The following is a 17,440-nucleotide window of genomic DNA, read 5'->3' on the forward strand; positions in this document are numbered from 1 at the left end:
TTAAAAAAAACAAACACTTATTATGCATACATAAAACAGTATATCTTAATCTAAATAAATATACATCTTTATACGACACGAAGCAGTACAACACTGAACACTCCGAAAAGACTGAGGATAATTATGACAGTACGTGAGAGTTCAATTCGTCCCTTTCGTCTACCACGGACTTTACTTTTTAATGAGCAACTCGGCGGGTGTTTCTAGAAAAGCAGAGGAAGCTTACCCTACCGGAGCAACTGGTCCAGTTTTTTAGTGGAGTCCGAGTTGCTCATTTGCTTTTGTTACTTTGTATTGATTGATTTTAGTTACTTTATGTTCTTTGTTGTGTATGTCTGTTTTCCATGTCTGGTCTTTGTTCCTGGATTACATTCTTTTGATTACTGCTATAACTTTGGTTCCCTTGATTACTCTTTCAGCTGTGCTATTACATGTAACACCCATCATAACTACATTGTATTTTTCTTACATTTCAAATTATTATTTATTTATTGATATGAATGTTTATGATACAGATAACCAACTCTATTATTATATCACCTCATTCGGAACGCTGAATCGAACATACTGCCAAAAGGGACGAATGACAATACGTCAGGGTTCATTTCGTCCCTTTTAACTAGACTATACATTAAACAACCAACAAACCTGATGTTACCTGAGGACGACCTATAATCCGTCATATCAAATCAACCGTAAACATGAATGAGACTTTTAAATTTTAACTAAAAAATAAATTATCTTCATATTCACTGATGGTGTGTTAGGACTAAGTAGGGTCAAAAATATCAACTTCACTGCTGTTCAAAAGCTTTCAAATTTAATAATAATGTAACAGTCTAGTCGTTGTCAAAAAAGTACAACGCGGATTGAAAACGTTTTTTCGTTCTATTTTTACAACCATGCATTCGATCATGCTCAGGGACAATCGTGAAATGTGCAGTTTGATCGACATGTCAAATTGCACGACGGTAAATGCCTATAAGTTGGACATATGTGACAGTTTAATTTACTTAGTTGCTAAATAATCTTCTTATTTTCGCTTGGATTTCCATTTATATGATCAATCAAGTTATTGTTAAATTTGTTTCTTTCTTAAGTCTACAAAACCGCTTTTCTGTGTGTGTTACGTGAGAAGTTGCAAACTTGGATTTGAGAAATGTTGCTTTTAAGATACTAGAGCGAGCATTACATTTAAATATTGACAAAACTAAATACGAAAAACTGAAGTTAATTTGATTAAAAAAAATGAATTTTCAATGGACTTTGCTATACTTATGTGGAACATTGATTCAAATATTACAAGGAGAAATATTCAGTTCAGTTCATAAACTTTCTATATTAGCAAAAGAAGAAGGGAAATTGTTACGTGCTTTTAAGAAATACGTCGACACACAGACTAAAAAGGGAAAGACCATTGATTTTGAACTACAACGGTAAGAATTATTATACTCAATATGTTCTATGGTTACTCCCCTTTGGTAGGCTAGTTGAAATCTCTTTACTCACTTGCATTTTAATCATTTTTTCTTTGTTTTCTGGTTAAAAAGTTCTTTATTTTTATTTCACGTGTTCGGTCGCTGAAGTGCTTTTTTTGTCTTTTATTTGACGTGTTCGCATGTTGAAGTGCTTTTTTTGTCTTTTATTTGACGTGTTCGCATGTTGAAGTGCTTTTTTTGTCTTTCATTTGACGTGTTCGCATGTTGAAGTGCTTTTTTTGTCTTTTATTTGACGTGTTCGCATGTTGAAGTGCTTTTTTGTCTTTTATTTGACGTGTTCGCATATTGAAGTGCTTTTTTGTTTTACATTGTATTTGACGCATTCACTCGTTGAAGAGCTCTTTGGTCTTACTTGATGAGTTCACTCGCTACAGTAGGCCTGTTCTAAACCTTCATTCTAGGTGTTCTATAGACATATATTAGAATACAAGACGGTCCAAATTCACCCGGAGTAGGAGTCATACTTAGTTGCAAGCATGAGTATCGAGAGCTGAAAGTTTCAACGAGACTTCAATGTTACCAAGCAACCACTTTTGTACACGTATATGCCGTGTTATAGAAGACCTTATACCTTTCGCAAAAAAAAAAATATTGCCACATGTTACTGAATTAACTTTAAATGGTTTACGTTCCATAATAAATCTTAAAATACATTTATCTTCTTAGATTTTTTTATATTCGATTGTAAACCACAAAACAAAACCACAACAAAAGTATGAATCTTCTTCTTGACAAGTAAAGCCAACCCTTAACCTATAATCGTCCATGTTCTGAACTGAAAATGTGAAAGTTTAACTTTAATTCTATTTCATTATTTTTGTGTACATGTAGTCTAATGTTTGTTTGTTTTTCGAAAATGTTTTTCCATTTGGATGGTGGGTTTCACCTTTTCGTTTGGTTTTCCATGTTGGTATGCCATTGCATTCTGTGTGTATCTGAACTTTTTTTTATCTAAATATCCGAAACAGTCTTTGCACGAGATGTTGTTTGTTTATTTAGTTTATATATCAAACATTTATTACATTCTCACTTTGAGTGGAGGTATATAGTGAATGGGATGTGCTTCCTTCCGTCTGTACTTCCTTCCGTCTATACTTCCTTCTTTTCCCCCGTTACAGAGAAGGGGGTACACATCTGTTATCCGCAACACCACCGAATGGAATTTAATTAAACTTTCACAGAACTTTTATTACATATTCCAATTGTGTACCTCCTATTTAAGGTGGTTTTAAAGGTCAAACGATGCATGTTAATTAGAAACTAGGGAGATTGGGTATCAAATGGAGCATAATAACAAATCTACCGAATTAATAAATTTAGTGAGCATTGCCCACTGATTTTCTAGTTCAACTTTCGTTCACTTGTTTAAGGTACATGTATAAGTACATGTATATGTCATACTCCAGTTTTTATTGAAAACTAAGCAATAAGAAAATAGTATTTACATGATTGTCCTCATACAGTCTCTCTGTCACCTATCTACATAATCTACATGGTCTAATTATATTCATAAACAAAGTGCTAGCAATAAGAAAAATCAAACATATCAACACTATTACGATTCTACTAATAGTTATTCGCCCGAAGAACAACACACTTTATCATAATATTAGGGAGGCAAAGTAACGAGAATTGGAAAATATGGTATGACATTGTAACGCCTACATGTATAGATGAGTCATACATGCAAAAATGTGTATGTACATTGTATATACGAAGCCCTTGTGGACTTTAAAATTTGTTCCGTTTACCAGGTTCAAAGTACATTCAAATTCATATAAAATGGGCTACAGTTGTATTGTTTAGGCAGGTTTTCAGTTAATTCAGGGATCTATTCAATATATTTCTCTGTACATGTATATACAGTTGGGATACGAATGCATGTAAAATTAGACAAGTTTTTACCTCTCTTCTATTCTCGCGAAATTATACAAATCAATGTTCTAATTTGTCTTTTTACCAAATTAAAAAATGGTGAAGGCAGAAAAGATATCTTCAGTGATACAACACTGTATAAAAGAAATGTGACTTTTTTTGTTTTGTTTTGTTTTTCTTTTCGGTTTTTTTTTTTGTGACGATATTATATACATGTAGATATATGATGCTTAACTAACTTACATTTGTACTAAGATACAACGAAAAGATGGATATGTGTTCCAACTGTAACTTATTATTGTTCCAAAAACAATATAAATGAATAAAAAATAAAATGAAAGAAAAATCAGAGGAAAACAGCGAAATATGTGCTAAAGTTACCGGTTATTGAACACAAAAATTTTAGAATTAGGTACGAACAAAGACATATGGAGTCATCCTTTGATTTTTAGGGGGAAGGATAAAATTTTATGCCCTGCCTTTATATTTTTTTGCGTCGATTTTTTTATGCAAATAAATATGTCAAGACAATAATATACATGTAACACACTTATTATTTGTACTTATGGGATGTCCTTCCTTTTTATTTTTTGATAATTTCAATCCTGTTTTTTTATTTCAAATTTGATCCTAGACCTCCCTTTTCCCATAAGATCAGAGGGTAGTTAGCCACATGGGTTTTTTGAATCATCGACTTTAGTTCAGTCCTCAGCTTTTGATTCTGAACGGTTAGTCCTGATTTATCCTCTTCATAAAATCTTTTTTTTTCAGCATAACTCATAAAATCTAACACCAAAAATACTTGTAGGTAGGTAATATGTAGATGTTAATTAGTCTACGTGGAGTAATCAGTCGTCCTTGAAAAAGATATAACCAGTTCATCTCCATTTGTCAAGTTATAAAACATGGAAATTTGGCAGCATTTTATTCCTCATAATGTTAATTTGTTTTGTTGTTTATCTTTAATTTACATGTTCTTCATTGACATACTACCTTTGTGCAGCTTTTAAGGACTTTTCAACGTTAGAATCGTAAAGATCAAAATGTAATCAAGGGAACCAATATTCTAGTGGATATCAAAAGAATGTAATTCATGGACAAAGACCAGACATAGAAACAGACGCACACAACAAAGACCAGATATGGAAGCAGATACACACAACAAAGACCAGATATGGAAACAGACACACACAACAAAAACCAGACGTGGAAACAGACCCACACAACAAAGACCAGACATGGAAACAGACCTACACAACAAAGACCAGACATGGAAACAGACACACACAACAAAAACCAGACGTGGAAACAGACACACACAACAAAGACCAGATATGGAAACAGACGCACACAACAAAGACCAGATATGGAAACAGACACACACAACAAAAACCAGACGTGGAAACAGACACACACAACAAAGACCAGATATGGAAACAGACGCACACAACAAAGACCAGATATGGAAACAGACGCACACAACAAAAAACCAGACGTGGAAACAGACACACACAACAAAGACCAGACATGGAAACAGACGCACACAACAAAGACCAGATATGGAAACAGACGCACACAACAAAAAACAGACGTGGAAACAGACACACACAACAAAGACCAGACATGGAAAGAGAAACACACAACAAAGAACATAACACATACAAAATAATACATACAAAGTAACAAAAGTAAATGAGCTACTCGGACTCCACTAAAAACTGGGAGAATGGACCAGGTCACACAGATACAATGTGTATATATTATTGACGCTTCTTTATTGCAGAATTGATCCTGTACATGTACAATATGTACATATATTTTACTTCCTCCAATGAATATTGAATTATTTAAAACTGCAATATATAGTGCTGAAAAAAGAAAGTTCAAATTACATTTGTAACTTCATAAAACAAAATTTTAACCTCCAGTCACCATTTTATATACATTACTGTAATTGTTTGCCAACTACGTCTCGTATGACATTTGCACTCCTTCTTTAAATGTTATTCTACGCCACAAAAAGTATGGAGAAAGACCATTTACAGAGGTTAATTTCTTGTTGGTTTAATATGCGATGTCCACAATACACATACATGTACATGTATTGACGTGTAAATATCATGTATTTTAGTTAATACAAGTTCATGTATATGTAAAACTTGCGACAATGTGCCTGGTAAATAAGGCTGCATACATGAGACTACTAGATTTTTTACGTTCTCATTCGTACAACACAAGTTTTGTCTTGCGGAAGTAATTTGTACATACAATATAAGTAAGTTTTGACATGCACCCCCCGCCCCCCCCCCCGAAATAGCTGAAACCAATCATTTGATTTTAGTACAGCTCTTCTGTTAGTCATCTGGTACAACTCTTTCAGTAGCATTTTAAAAAATGTCATATATGTATGTACAAATACTTTCTAATGTGTATTGAATAAAGCATGCATCGCCAATTTACAAGGAGGGATATGGGATCTTGAAAAAAATAAATGTACCAAACCTTTGGACAAAATTTTGTTTACTCATCTACTTAAAAAAAGCAGATTTTCAAATAAAATTTTTGATTTCGATTGCTGCTGAATAACAGATAAAATTATGGCGCATGGGCGAAAAAAAATTATCTGATATCATATCCAAGGACCCCACCTCAGGATGAAAATGGCCAGTGTCTTACTGTCCATGTTATTTGAGAAAGAACTAAGATATGTACAGTTTCGATCACTTCTAACCTCTTTTAAGTTCTGTCAGAATCTGTCAGGATTTCTGTTCTACGACATCAGATAGAACAGAAATCCTGACAGAGGCTGTCCTGGGTCATGACTCATTTTACCTTATTCCCTGACAGATCCTGACAGAAACTGTCCTGTGTCGTGAAAAAGAAAATAGGAAAACTATTCTAAACTGCCATACCCCTGGACAGTTTCTGACATTGAATTTCCTATTCTGTGTGACGTAATTTGGAACAGGCAGTCCGCGATTGATAAACGATATTGTTTGACCAATTTTCGTCGATCACAGTCCAGTCAACCATCGTTCAAAAATTATCATTGTTTACATGTATATTTTTTACATTCTGTCATACACCTGTGATATTAATTAAATTAAATTATTTAATTATAAAATTAAAGGTCTATGTTTCTGTTCTAATATAAGTGTAAAAGTGGTAACCGATAACTTTCAGATGTTTGGTAATTCTCACGAAGTTCATGATTGACAAAGTACTTTTTGAGTGAACGCTACTTTTAATAAAATAAGGCCTAGGATCACAAATCGTTCTAAAAAAGTTAAAATTGACAATATCAGCATTAAATTGGTGACTGATACCTAAATATTTCTGTCGAAATCTTTCAAAATGCCACTTTTTGCTACGAATACGACTGTGAACACTTCCAATTTACCTACATGGTCTTGTATGTAGAAAATGTAGAAATTAAAAATGTTAGTTTCATATTAGTGACTGTGACACCTGTATTTAAGTAAAAATTCTAAAAAATATATGAGTGTGAGCAGTTTTATTTTTCATAATGGTCTAAAACTATTGACTAAAAAATGCTTATTTTTTTAATATAACTATCATGTGGGTGACTGTGACACATATATTTCTGTCAAAATTCTTCAAAGATGTCATATTCTTGCAAAATGTGTGAGTACCCACATTTTCATTTCTATGAGGGTCCAAAATTATTGACTAAAATGCTACATTTTTCAATATAACTATCATATAGGGGCTGCGACATATTAGTTTGAGTCAAAATTCTTTATAAATGTCATATTTTTGCAAAATGTATGAGTACCCACACTTTAAATTTCCATGAGGGTCTAAAATTACTGACTGAAATGCTAAAGTTTTTAATATAACTGTCATGTGGTGGCTGTGACATATTAATTTGAGTCAAAATTCATCAAAAATGTCATATTCTTGCAAAATGTGTGAGTGCGAGCACTTTTGTTTTCCACGAGGGTCTAAAATTATTAACTAAAATGCTAAAATTATCAATATAACTCCCATGTGGGTGACAGCAACTTATATATTTCAGTCAAAACTTTATAAAAACGTATATATACATCAGTCAAAATTCTTCAAAAATTCAAGTCGTATTCTTTCAAAATGGATGAGTGTGAACACTTTAAAGTTCCATAAAGGTCTAAAATTTCTGTATAAACTGTTTAAAATTGTCAACATATATAGGTACTCTGTATCAGACCGGTGTCTAGATCTGCAACCAAAAGAATTCAGTACGAATTCTTTAAAGTAAGAGGCGTAGCAGGTACGGCAGACAATATTGTTTGTTTGTACCGCATGCCATACATAAAATTGAAAAAAAATCAAGTTTAAACATAGCAGGCTTCCTTCCCGTTGTACGAATCCGGATTCGGGTGCTACGCCTTTTTTTTCGGAATCACGTATATGTACTCTATGTAATTCAATCAGAGAAGTATTTTAATGACTGTCAGAATCTGTCAGGAACTCTTCTAATCTACGTATTTGTTCTACCTAGAACAGTTTCTGACTGGAGGGTGTCATGCAGGACCCATGAAAGATTATGACAGAGCTTGTCTAAAGCCCTGACAGACCCTGACAAGGTGTGTCGCGTGTCAGAACAGTTTCTGACGGTTTTGAACTGTTCTATGACAGCGAATCCTGACAGGATTGGAGAGAGGTTAGAAGTGATCGCAACTGTATGTCAAGGAACTGTAAACATACACGGGAAAATTAAATCATATGTTTGTACTAGTTTTAAATTATCACATGTCCGGAAGAGCCGTAGGCTTCCGGAAGTAATGTTTCAGTGGGACAGACAATTTCCCGGTAAGGACTCGTTAAAAGCTAACATTAAGATAAAATCGCTGATTCGTATATTTCATCGAATGATTCACAGACTTTACAAATATAACATACATGTTAGATTGATAAGTTACCTGTAGTTTGTCTGAATATACATTTCAGTTTCACTTTGATCTACATTTTTTATATGATTGTTATTTAAAAAAAACAGATGACATGCATGATTTTTCTCTGTTCTGGACAATATCGTAAAATTTATGTTTAATTGAAACTATTATTAAGGCTTCAAAGTTGTTGTTTTGTTTTCTATAGCTTGCATGCATTGAAGCCCTACTTTGAGACAATTGAGACAAACTTTTGAACGAAACAGCATCCTATGCATAATATTTTGATAGATGCTTATTTACAGTCTGTGGTACAAAAAGTGTGAAAGTCAACGCAACTCTCGTAAAATTTCACAACACAATTTAAGAAAAGGTTTAATAAATACATATTGCGATTAGCATGTTGCACAGTTATGGTATAAAATAACTAAATATTATTTCGTAAAGTATATGAATCTGCTTTTATTCAACATATATTTATTTCAAGAGTTCAACCTTAATTGAATTGATTCTTCTTTTGTAAAAACAGTCTAGAAACAAAAAGCAAGTTTTTAAAATTTATTCTGTTTATTCACCTAGTCACATTGAACATGTTTAACACATAGAATGCTGACGTAAGCTGTTGTATCTATCATTATTACTACAATTATAGGGTGTCACATTTATGAAACTTTAACCTCATTTACAATTACACGTATGTTTGATAGTAAACTAACATGCCACAACAATGATTGCATATAAGTTGTCTTACAGGAAATAGCTTTTAGAACACAATTTGTAAGAGACACTTTTTGATATATACATGTATCATTATGAAAACACAGTTGTAGTAATATAAATGCAAATAATGGAATTGTAGAGTTTATTTTTTTTCAAATCACAATATTCATAAAATTATTTGATATTTCTAATTTATTTCTCGAATATAAGATATTATATAGTTTTCTTTGAAAGTAAATGTCCTGTATGTGTATGTAAAATAAACATGATACATGTATACCAAAACATGATACATGTATACCAAAACAACGGTGACATCCAACGTTTTAGCCATATGTACACCATGTTGAAAAATGTTCACAATCACGACGGCATTAGTCAGCATATAGGGTGACTTGTACATGTAACCTAAACAGATTTTTATGTTGATCCATTTACGAGTTGTTTTTATGTCTATGTATCGATCATGCTTGGCATTTGACTTACACATTTAGCTGCATGTTTTATGACATCATGAACAGCTGAAACCATTTGCTAGTGTGTCTAGTTGGAACAAAAATATTGAAACACTCTGCAAGTGTAAAAGTCATTGGCATGAGTTGGTTGAACGAGCTTCATAGTTCAGCATAGGATTAGTTAGTAATCGGCGGATACAATATACTTTGAGTTGCTTGAAACAGCTGTTAAGCACTAAATATTATGTATAGAATTTACATAATAACAAAAGCAATAAATAATAATACAATTTTTACTCTGTAACTTATATTTGACTAATCGGGTTAACCTCATATAATATAAAGCATGTGTGAGGTCGAGAATTTATTTTTCATCATTTATTATTGAAGTCATTTCTTTTTTTTTATTAGATACTGCTTTATATCGTCGCCTTCTCTTTTTATAAAATACCATTTTGCCGTTTGTTTTAAGAATAATCAAGGGAACCAAGGTTCTAGTGGAAATCAAAACACAATAAAGAACATAACGTAACTAAAATCATACATACAAAATAACAAAATTAAATGAGCAACTCGGACTCCACTAAAAACCGGAAGCATGGACCGGTCGGGTAATCGTACTCTGCTTTTCTAGAAGCATCCGCCGAGTTAAAGTTTCGCAATTTAAAAAAAGAAATTAATTTTAACTTTAGCTCTTTTGTCTAAATGAAGAATATTTGTTTTGTGTTTGTGTTACTTGCCTAATCTTTATCTTTGGAAAATATTCGTATGATTTCGTATGATTTCCTCTCGAATCTTGGTTCCCTTAGTTACTCCTGTTATCTACATTCTTGCTTTATCAGATTTTATGTCATTTACGTCCACAAAATAGAGTTATTGCTGGAATCTTTTCTGCAAATGTCATGTCATATCAAGAGTATAGAAAGTCAATGTTCACCCTAATTTTCAGTTACATTGAATCTGTATTGGGGTTTATTTGTACATGGCATATCATTGTACATTGTAAATTATCAGTAATTTGTCTCATACCCGCATTGGTTGTTGGCTTTCTGTTTCCAAAATTGATTCATACCATGTCATGATTTTTTCTGTATACAACTAATAACACTTATCTAAGGTGGACACATTTGCGTAACCTTGAAAAAAATGATTTCTTTTGATGATTTTTATAAATACTTGCCAGAACGTAAAACATTATTCATAAAATTTTAGAGACATTTAATATCTAAATAGAATTATTTACTTAAAGGCAGATATAGGTTTCACGTACCAATAAACCCGTCTTTTTGTAAATGGTAATTTTTAGTTTAAGCCTTGATTGTAATTCACATGGCATTAACCAAGTTACATTATGAACGCATGCTTTTGTTTGTGCATGCTACGTCTTTCTTTGCTGTTTTCGCATTCTTGTCATGTGTTTGGATTTTGGCCTATTTGAATTTTTTCCCGCTTTGTACTTATATTGTTTTATATCATATCAATATTATTGACCTTTCATTGATGTTTTTTGATCAATGCGGGCAATGTCTTGGAATTGTATATACACATACATTTTTGTTGTTTATAGTCTGTTAACCTCATATGATTTATAACATATAACGGTATGCGCACAGTTGGACCAATCACGCAACCTTATTTCTACCCTTTCGATAGATTATCAAAAAATATTTTGAATTGTAAATTACATGTCAAAAATAATGGTTGTCGGTTTTAACAATGTTAGACTTACGAAGGTGGGCAGTGGAGATTTCAATTTATGTTTATTACAAAATTTTAATGTAAATTTTCTTTGAGAAAGCATGTTTATTCAGAGTAATCTTGTTGGGTACTATGATGTCATATGATCGTCAGTTTGCGATGAAAATAATCACAAACTGAAATGCATTTAGATTCAGATTCCAGTCTGTCAGCCTGCATAGTTGTATAACGCCCTGACTTAATTTCTACTAACTGCACATTCCGTTTCGTACGTGTCACCAGCTAAAAGATTGGTGAACATATAGTCCAATAGAATTAATTTATTAATAAAAACACTTAAATATGAATTATTAGTCACTAGATCTCCTTTCCGTTTATTACATGTTATATTCAGTCGAAATTCACATAAAGATCAACATTACCGTTAATATTACATTGAACTCAAATATAAATGATTGAAAATTAAATAGCTTACAGGTTTAACCGTTTAAACATATTATATAACATTTAATAAACATTTTTAGAGCTAATTATCCATGTAAGCAGTTCAATTCAGGAGTCATTTTTGTTAATGTTCACGTTTTGCGTTTTGCCTGGTAGACAAAATAATTGATATTACATCCTTTATATTCAATTGACTATGACTTAACCAAGAATGTAATAAAGTATTTATTATTTGGCAATGTGAAAACGTGCACCATAATTTATCTTGCTATATTAGAAAGTACAAACACACACCAGAAAAAAATTGAATTAGCTCTTTAAATCATGTATGTAAAGTGTTTATTTTATGTATGTAATGAGGATATTATCGTAATGACACTAAACCGAATTGAGCATAATAGTAATAAAACAATTCTATTGAGATTCATGTGAATTGACCTATACATGAAATTCAGGTGAAATGTATATGACATTCTTGTTAATTCCATTTCACATGACTCGCGGATCGTTACGATGTATCCATCTGCATCATGTCTGCAAAACTGATTTGTTCATCGTGTCATAATTTTCCTTTCCTCTGTCGTCTACCCCAGACTTGACTTTTTATGAGCAACTCAGTGGGTGTTTCTAGAAAAGGAGAGGACTCTTATCCTACCAGTGCACCTGGTCCATGCTTACGGTTTTTAGTGGACTCCGAGTTTTTCATTTGCTTTTGTTACTTTGTATGTGTTATTTTAGTTAGTTTGTAGTGTATGTCTGTTTTCTATGTTTGGTCTTTGTCCCTGGATTGCTTTCTTTTGATTGCCGCTAGAGTCATTGTTCTCTTGATAACTTTTTGATATAGAAATCTTATATGATATTCATGCAAAGGCTTGATTTACTGTACAATAAAGTATTTTGTATGTATTGGAAGATCCAGAAAAATTGGACTGCGTGAGATGAAATTTTTATTATACAATCTGTATAACATATGATAATTGTAATGAGGATGCTCTTGCTTCAAATGTAATCGATCTGCTACAATTAAAATTCTGTACAGTTCTTAGTATGCCATCTTTGGTACCTTGTATAGAATGGTTAGCCTATTTCCATTGGAATAGCGAACTGTAGAATATTTTTGTGTGATTTGACTTCAAATGGGAACGTATGGCTAGCTAAACAATGTTTATTGTGTATAAAACCTATGTAAAATTATTATAAATACATATATCACATCCTACCTTCATTTTGTGTGTTTATTCAGTAAATTTTATTTGTAAATCTTAATAACATGTACCTATAGAGTTTAACCGTGTGAATATTTAATGGTTTTCTTTATAAATTCTTCTATTAACTGTTTAAGTCATTACATATGTTACATAAAGGATCAGTCCTACCATTTTGTACAATCATATTGCTATAATATATGTTCATGATCATGATATTTAGAATATTGAACCTAATACTTTGCATGTAGCCCTTTGATGTTAAGCTGCAATAGTAAATTTTCTTGTAATGTCTGCGTTTCGAATCATGTATGCAGTGCAAATAAAATGTTTATAAAACAACACATGTGTAATATAAGATGATGACCTTGTAATCCAACGGGTTGGGGGAAATGGGATAGTGCAAGGGGAATTGGGAGATGGGAGGATGTGGAAATAAGTTTTTGAAGTATTAATTCATATGAAAAAAATCATATATAATATGAGCATATTATGTCCAACTGAAAATAACGTTTTTGATGTTTGCGCATCTCAAAGTATACAATTTAATTTGATAATGTAAGTATTTGTTAAATGAAAATGCTATGTGAATGCAATGAGGGATGTGAACATAGTACACGAATGTAATAGTTGCAAATTATGTTGAAGTGACTGCAAAAGTGGTGTCATTAAATTAAAACAGTTTTATTAAATTGGATGATCTGATTGTTTGTAACTGAAATGCAACTATATATAACAAACGTTGACAAATCATCAACACCTTGTAATGAAATGTTTAGGGTTAAAGGCTATGTACATGTATCAATATCAAATGGGATCTACATTGTGCATCTTATCTTGACATGCTGTCCATATATAAATCAGGTTTATGATATTGGTGGCACTGTGTAAGTTTGATCCCACCGAATTATTTGTGTCAATGTAATATATATGTGATATGTTTGTCAAATAGTATAAAGTTTGTTTTTGAATTGATAATGGATGGCCCAGAAAATTATTTAAACGTTCCTTTACAAAGCAACCAAACTCTGTTCAAATTAAAGAGTTTTTTTTCCCTTTTTCAATGAATTCCAATACTTTCTTTGTACTTTATTTCTCTTCAATCGTTGCAATAATTGAAAGAAACCAACATTCAACTTTGAGAAAGGATGCTTTTGTGACTTAAAATAAGTGAAAATATTTTGAAAACAAAATTAGTCATGTGCCACCACTTTTTGGTTTTTGCATGCACGCACTCTTAATTATACTGTACAGAATATTTTCTTAAGTGGGTTTATATTAGATGCTTATAATTATACATGTGTTGCTCAAACAGCAAATAAGTCAATGATATAAGTCAATGATATATTGGTTAAAGTGTTATGTCTTTCAGAAAAAAAAAGGAATAGCTTTGCCATGAATAATTACAGAAATAAGAGATTTATTCATAGCAATGTGTTGTAATAATGCCTATAATATACTATATGGCCTATATATGACACATGTATTTGTTGGAAAAAATCTATTCACAAGCCTTCATTGGTGGCTTGAAGTCTTCTTTTATTCCAAATTAAGGTTTTATGCACTGAAAAATCAATCTTAGGTAACCTAAGACGTTTTTTTAAACTATTACTATGTCTTTTATAAAAACTCTATTGTCGCTTAATGTTTAAACTTGTTTATATGGTCATATTACAGAAACGATGTTTATAGCTATCTTATTACTAGGTGTTAGGTTTTGAGAAATTTTGCATAAATCATGTAATTTTGAGCCATCATAATGATTTATGGGGAAATTGAAGGGAATATATTTACAGGTCCCGGGGATGAGTTACTTGTTTCGTAAATGACTTGTTAAAAGTAAGATAAACGTTAAAAGTGGTAATGATTCTACATTGTTTTATGAATGACTGGGTTTTTTTTTTGGTTTATGAGGAAATATCCTCAATCACGTGTGCAAACTAAATAACCTGAGTAGCTGGTTATTTTCAAGTGTGCACCACGGGCATTGAAGTACATTTCAAATAGACCGAAAAAATATAACAGTCATTCCTTATAACTTAATTTTAGTATCAAATTGAAGGAGTAATTCAGCAAATAAAGTTGATGACGTCATAGTCACATTAAAAAATGTGGTCTATGAATTGATGGAAAAAATATTTCATCCAATCCAAAAGTATGTTACATCTGAAATTAAATTATTTTAAAGGGAAAGACCACCTTTGCATTAAGTTAGGCTCATATGAAAAATCATACCCATGTAAACTTTTTTTCAAAATGCGCTTTTATAAAATGCTCAATCCCATGACAATTCGAAAACTTTGAAATATATGTGGATATCCATCTTGCAGAACTCTTTTATCTGGAGGAAGATCATTAGCAGACATTATTGACTTTTACCGATAGGTTCCGATTGGCTCATGACGTCACTAAGTCGGTTTGAAACTGATACAAGTACTGCATATAATATATAAACAAAGCATTATCCTTAAATATTTCTACGATCCTGTTAATTTAATCAGCAAACATGCTGCCTTGTCAAGCTGATAGTTACACAAATGCTAAAAAAGAAATATTTAAAAAGGTTTTTGACTGGCAAAACGAACATTCTTCGGAAGTAGCCATTAGAATTTCCTCAGACATAATAGTCTTACAGCTGCTATCCCGTTGTTCGTCGATGTTGTCTGACATTTGCTTACACGGTGTGACTCATTCTCTTCTTCTGTATATTTTGGGTTGAAATTATAGGGGAAAAGTCTCAAATTTGCGCTTTCTTCGGACATCGTAATCAATTACCTTTTTACTTTCACTTTACATACTGACTTCGTGACGTCACAGCTAAACCCGATCATGGTGGCGCCCATAGGCACAGGAAATTCAAATTCCCTTACTATAAATCGCAATTAATTAGTTGAGAAAAGGAAATTATTTTGTTTCAATTTAATTTTCATGAACATTTAACAGATAAGTTTCGATATTTATAACTTGAAGAACAGGGTAACAAGACATAGCACAAAAAAAAGAAAAACAAACAAACAAACAAACCACTTAAGCACTAGCAATTTAAACGCCCACATAGAAAGGTTGTAGTGACATCAGGTGAAATGTGATAAATGTCATTGTTATGTAGCTGTTTACATATGCATCGATTCCCATTTTGATTAAAAAAATGATAATATTGTTAGCGACTTCTTGCACTCGTAATTTCTGTAGTTTATATTCGCATATGATTTGTATATTATATTTTTATACTCCGCGTAATACTGCAGATCTGTGCCGTATTTACCTCCATAGCTTCATTGTTCTAGCTTCATACGAGATGTAAGATACACCTCTTAAATATCATATATGTGTGTTCTAAGTGTGTTTCTTGTTTGTATGAGAACGGGAAGTTTACATGAAATGATCTATTAACATTGATAATTACACAGTTTCCGATTCAGACACAAGGGCTCGTTACAAGTCTAATACATTGGCAGGGCCCCGTATCTATGAATATTCATTGCAAGGTGTTTAATCTGGTTCTTAATCTGGTTCCCTGGTCAATATCATAAGCGACTCAAATATCGCTTCAACGTACTTCTTTTTAAAATTATCATACAATCATACACATGTCTGTTTGTGTTATTTGCTTGTATGAGAGCGGAGAGTATACATTAAAATTAGAAATGGTCGGTTAGCATTGACTTTATGTAATATTACCCAGTTACAATTGACCATTTAAAGGTCATCTATATTACATGTATCAGGACCCCGAGATCTATATATAGCCAATGCCATTTGTTTAATCTGGTTCCGGGTAATTGAAAATGTTTGGGTCATCACGTTACGAAAGAGTACGCAATCATGTCAAGGAAGCCAGAATTTTTTCGGCAGACACAATATTTTAGAGCATATCGCATTCGTGCCACTTAGGACGTTGAAAGTAAGCCAAAATCAGTGACAGAGAATATTGATGATTAGGGACTTTGAGGATTTCAGTCTTTAATTTTACTGACTTGTTCGTGGATCAGATCAAGTGAACAAGTCAGATCGACCTTTCAAAAACGAAATGACTCAAGTTTCAATTAACACAATATAAGATATTATTCAAGTTAGTTCTAACTAGACCTTAGAAATAATACATTTCCGTGAACTTCTTTTTTTTGCAGACTGAATGACTTGCGATACGTATATATCGATTCCTTGTTTAAAGTTAAAAACATTGATACATAAGATGTATCATAGTTACCTTTCGCATGGCAAGGAAACCGTGAAATTCGCCGTACACTGTTAATTGAAATCACTTATGTGTTAAATGATCGACAAAAGTGACACAATTTTAACTATGAAAACAGAATCAATCACCGCCATTATGTGAACCCATTTGTAAATATGTTTTCCTTTTATGTTGAATTGATGGCATATTCAGAACATGTATGTTCAGAGCGTGCTTAAATACAAAGAATGTCCATTCAAAATGGACAATCTGATATTATGCAGTTGGAAGCACTGTTATATTATGTCTTTAAAAATGTTTCACTTAATTCATATTGATGTTACCTATACTTAGCAACAACATTGATCTCGGTATAATATCTTGATGCTTGGTTAGGTCATAGACCACCATCATTTCTATACCATCGATTAAATATAAGTAACAGGTGGAGGAACATTAAGGAGGTAGACCTGGG

At 32.2% G+C, this 17,440-nt stretch overlaps 1 protein-coding gene across 6 annotated transcripts in view; it reads left to right on the plus strand.

Moving 5' to 3' along the window:
• Nucleotides 1–760: 760 nt before the first annotated feature.
• LOC148598840 (prolyl 4-hydroxylase subunit alpha-1-like) overlaps nucleotides 761–17,440 on the plus strand; it is a 59,823-nt gene continuing 43,143 nt past the window's right edge. For 3 of the 6 annotated variants that reach the window (XM_088560894.1, XM_088560895.1, XM_088560893.1), the window contains exon 1: nucleotides 762–1,436. In XM_088560894.1, coding sequence (XP_088417020.1) covers nucleotides 1,249–1,436 — 188 coding nt within the window. In that variant the 5' untranslated portion in view covers nucleotides 762–1,248. Of the gene's footprint in view, nucleotides 1,437–17,440 lie in introns of all 6 variants that reach the window. The other 3 variants (XM_088560897.1, XM_088560898.1, XM_088560899.1) reach the window with 3 other exon arrangements.

Source organism: Perna viridis, chromosome 14 (genome assembly GCF_037379345.1).
Source record: "Perna viridis isolate PV_CMFRI_1.1 ecotype Kerala chromosome 14, ASM3737934v1, whole genome shotgun sequence".
Classification (NCBI taxonomy): Eukaryota; Metazoa; Mollusca; class Bivalvia; order Mytilida; family Mytilidae; genus Perna; species Perna viridis.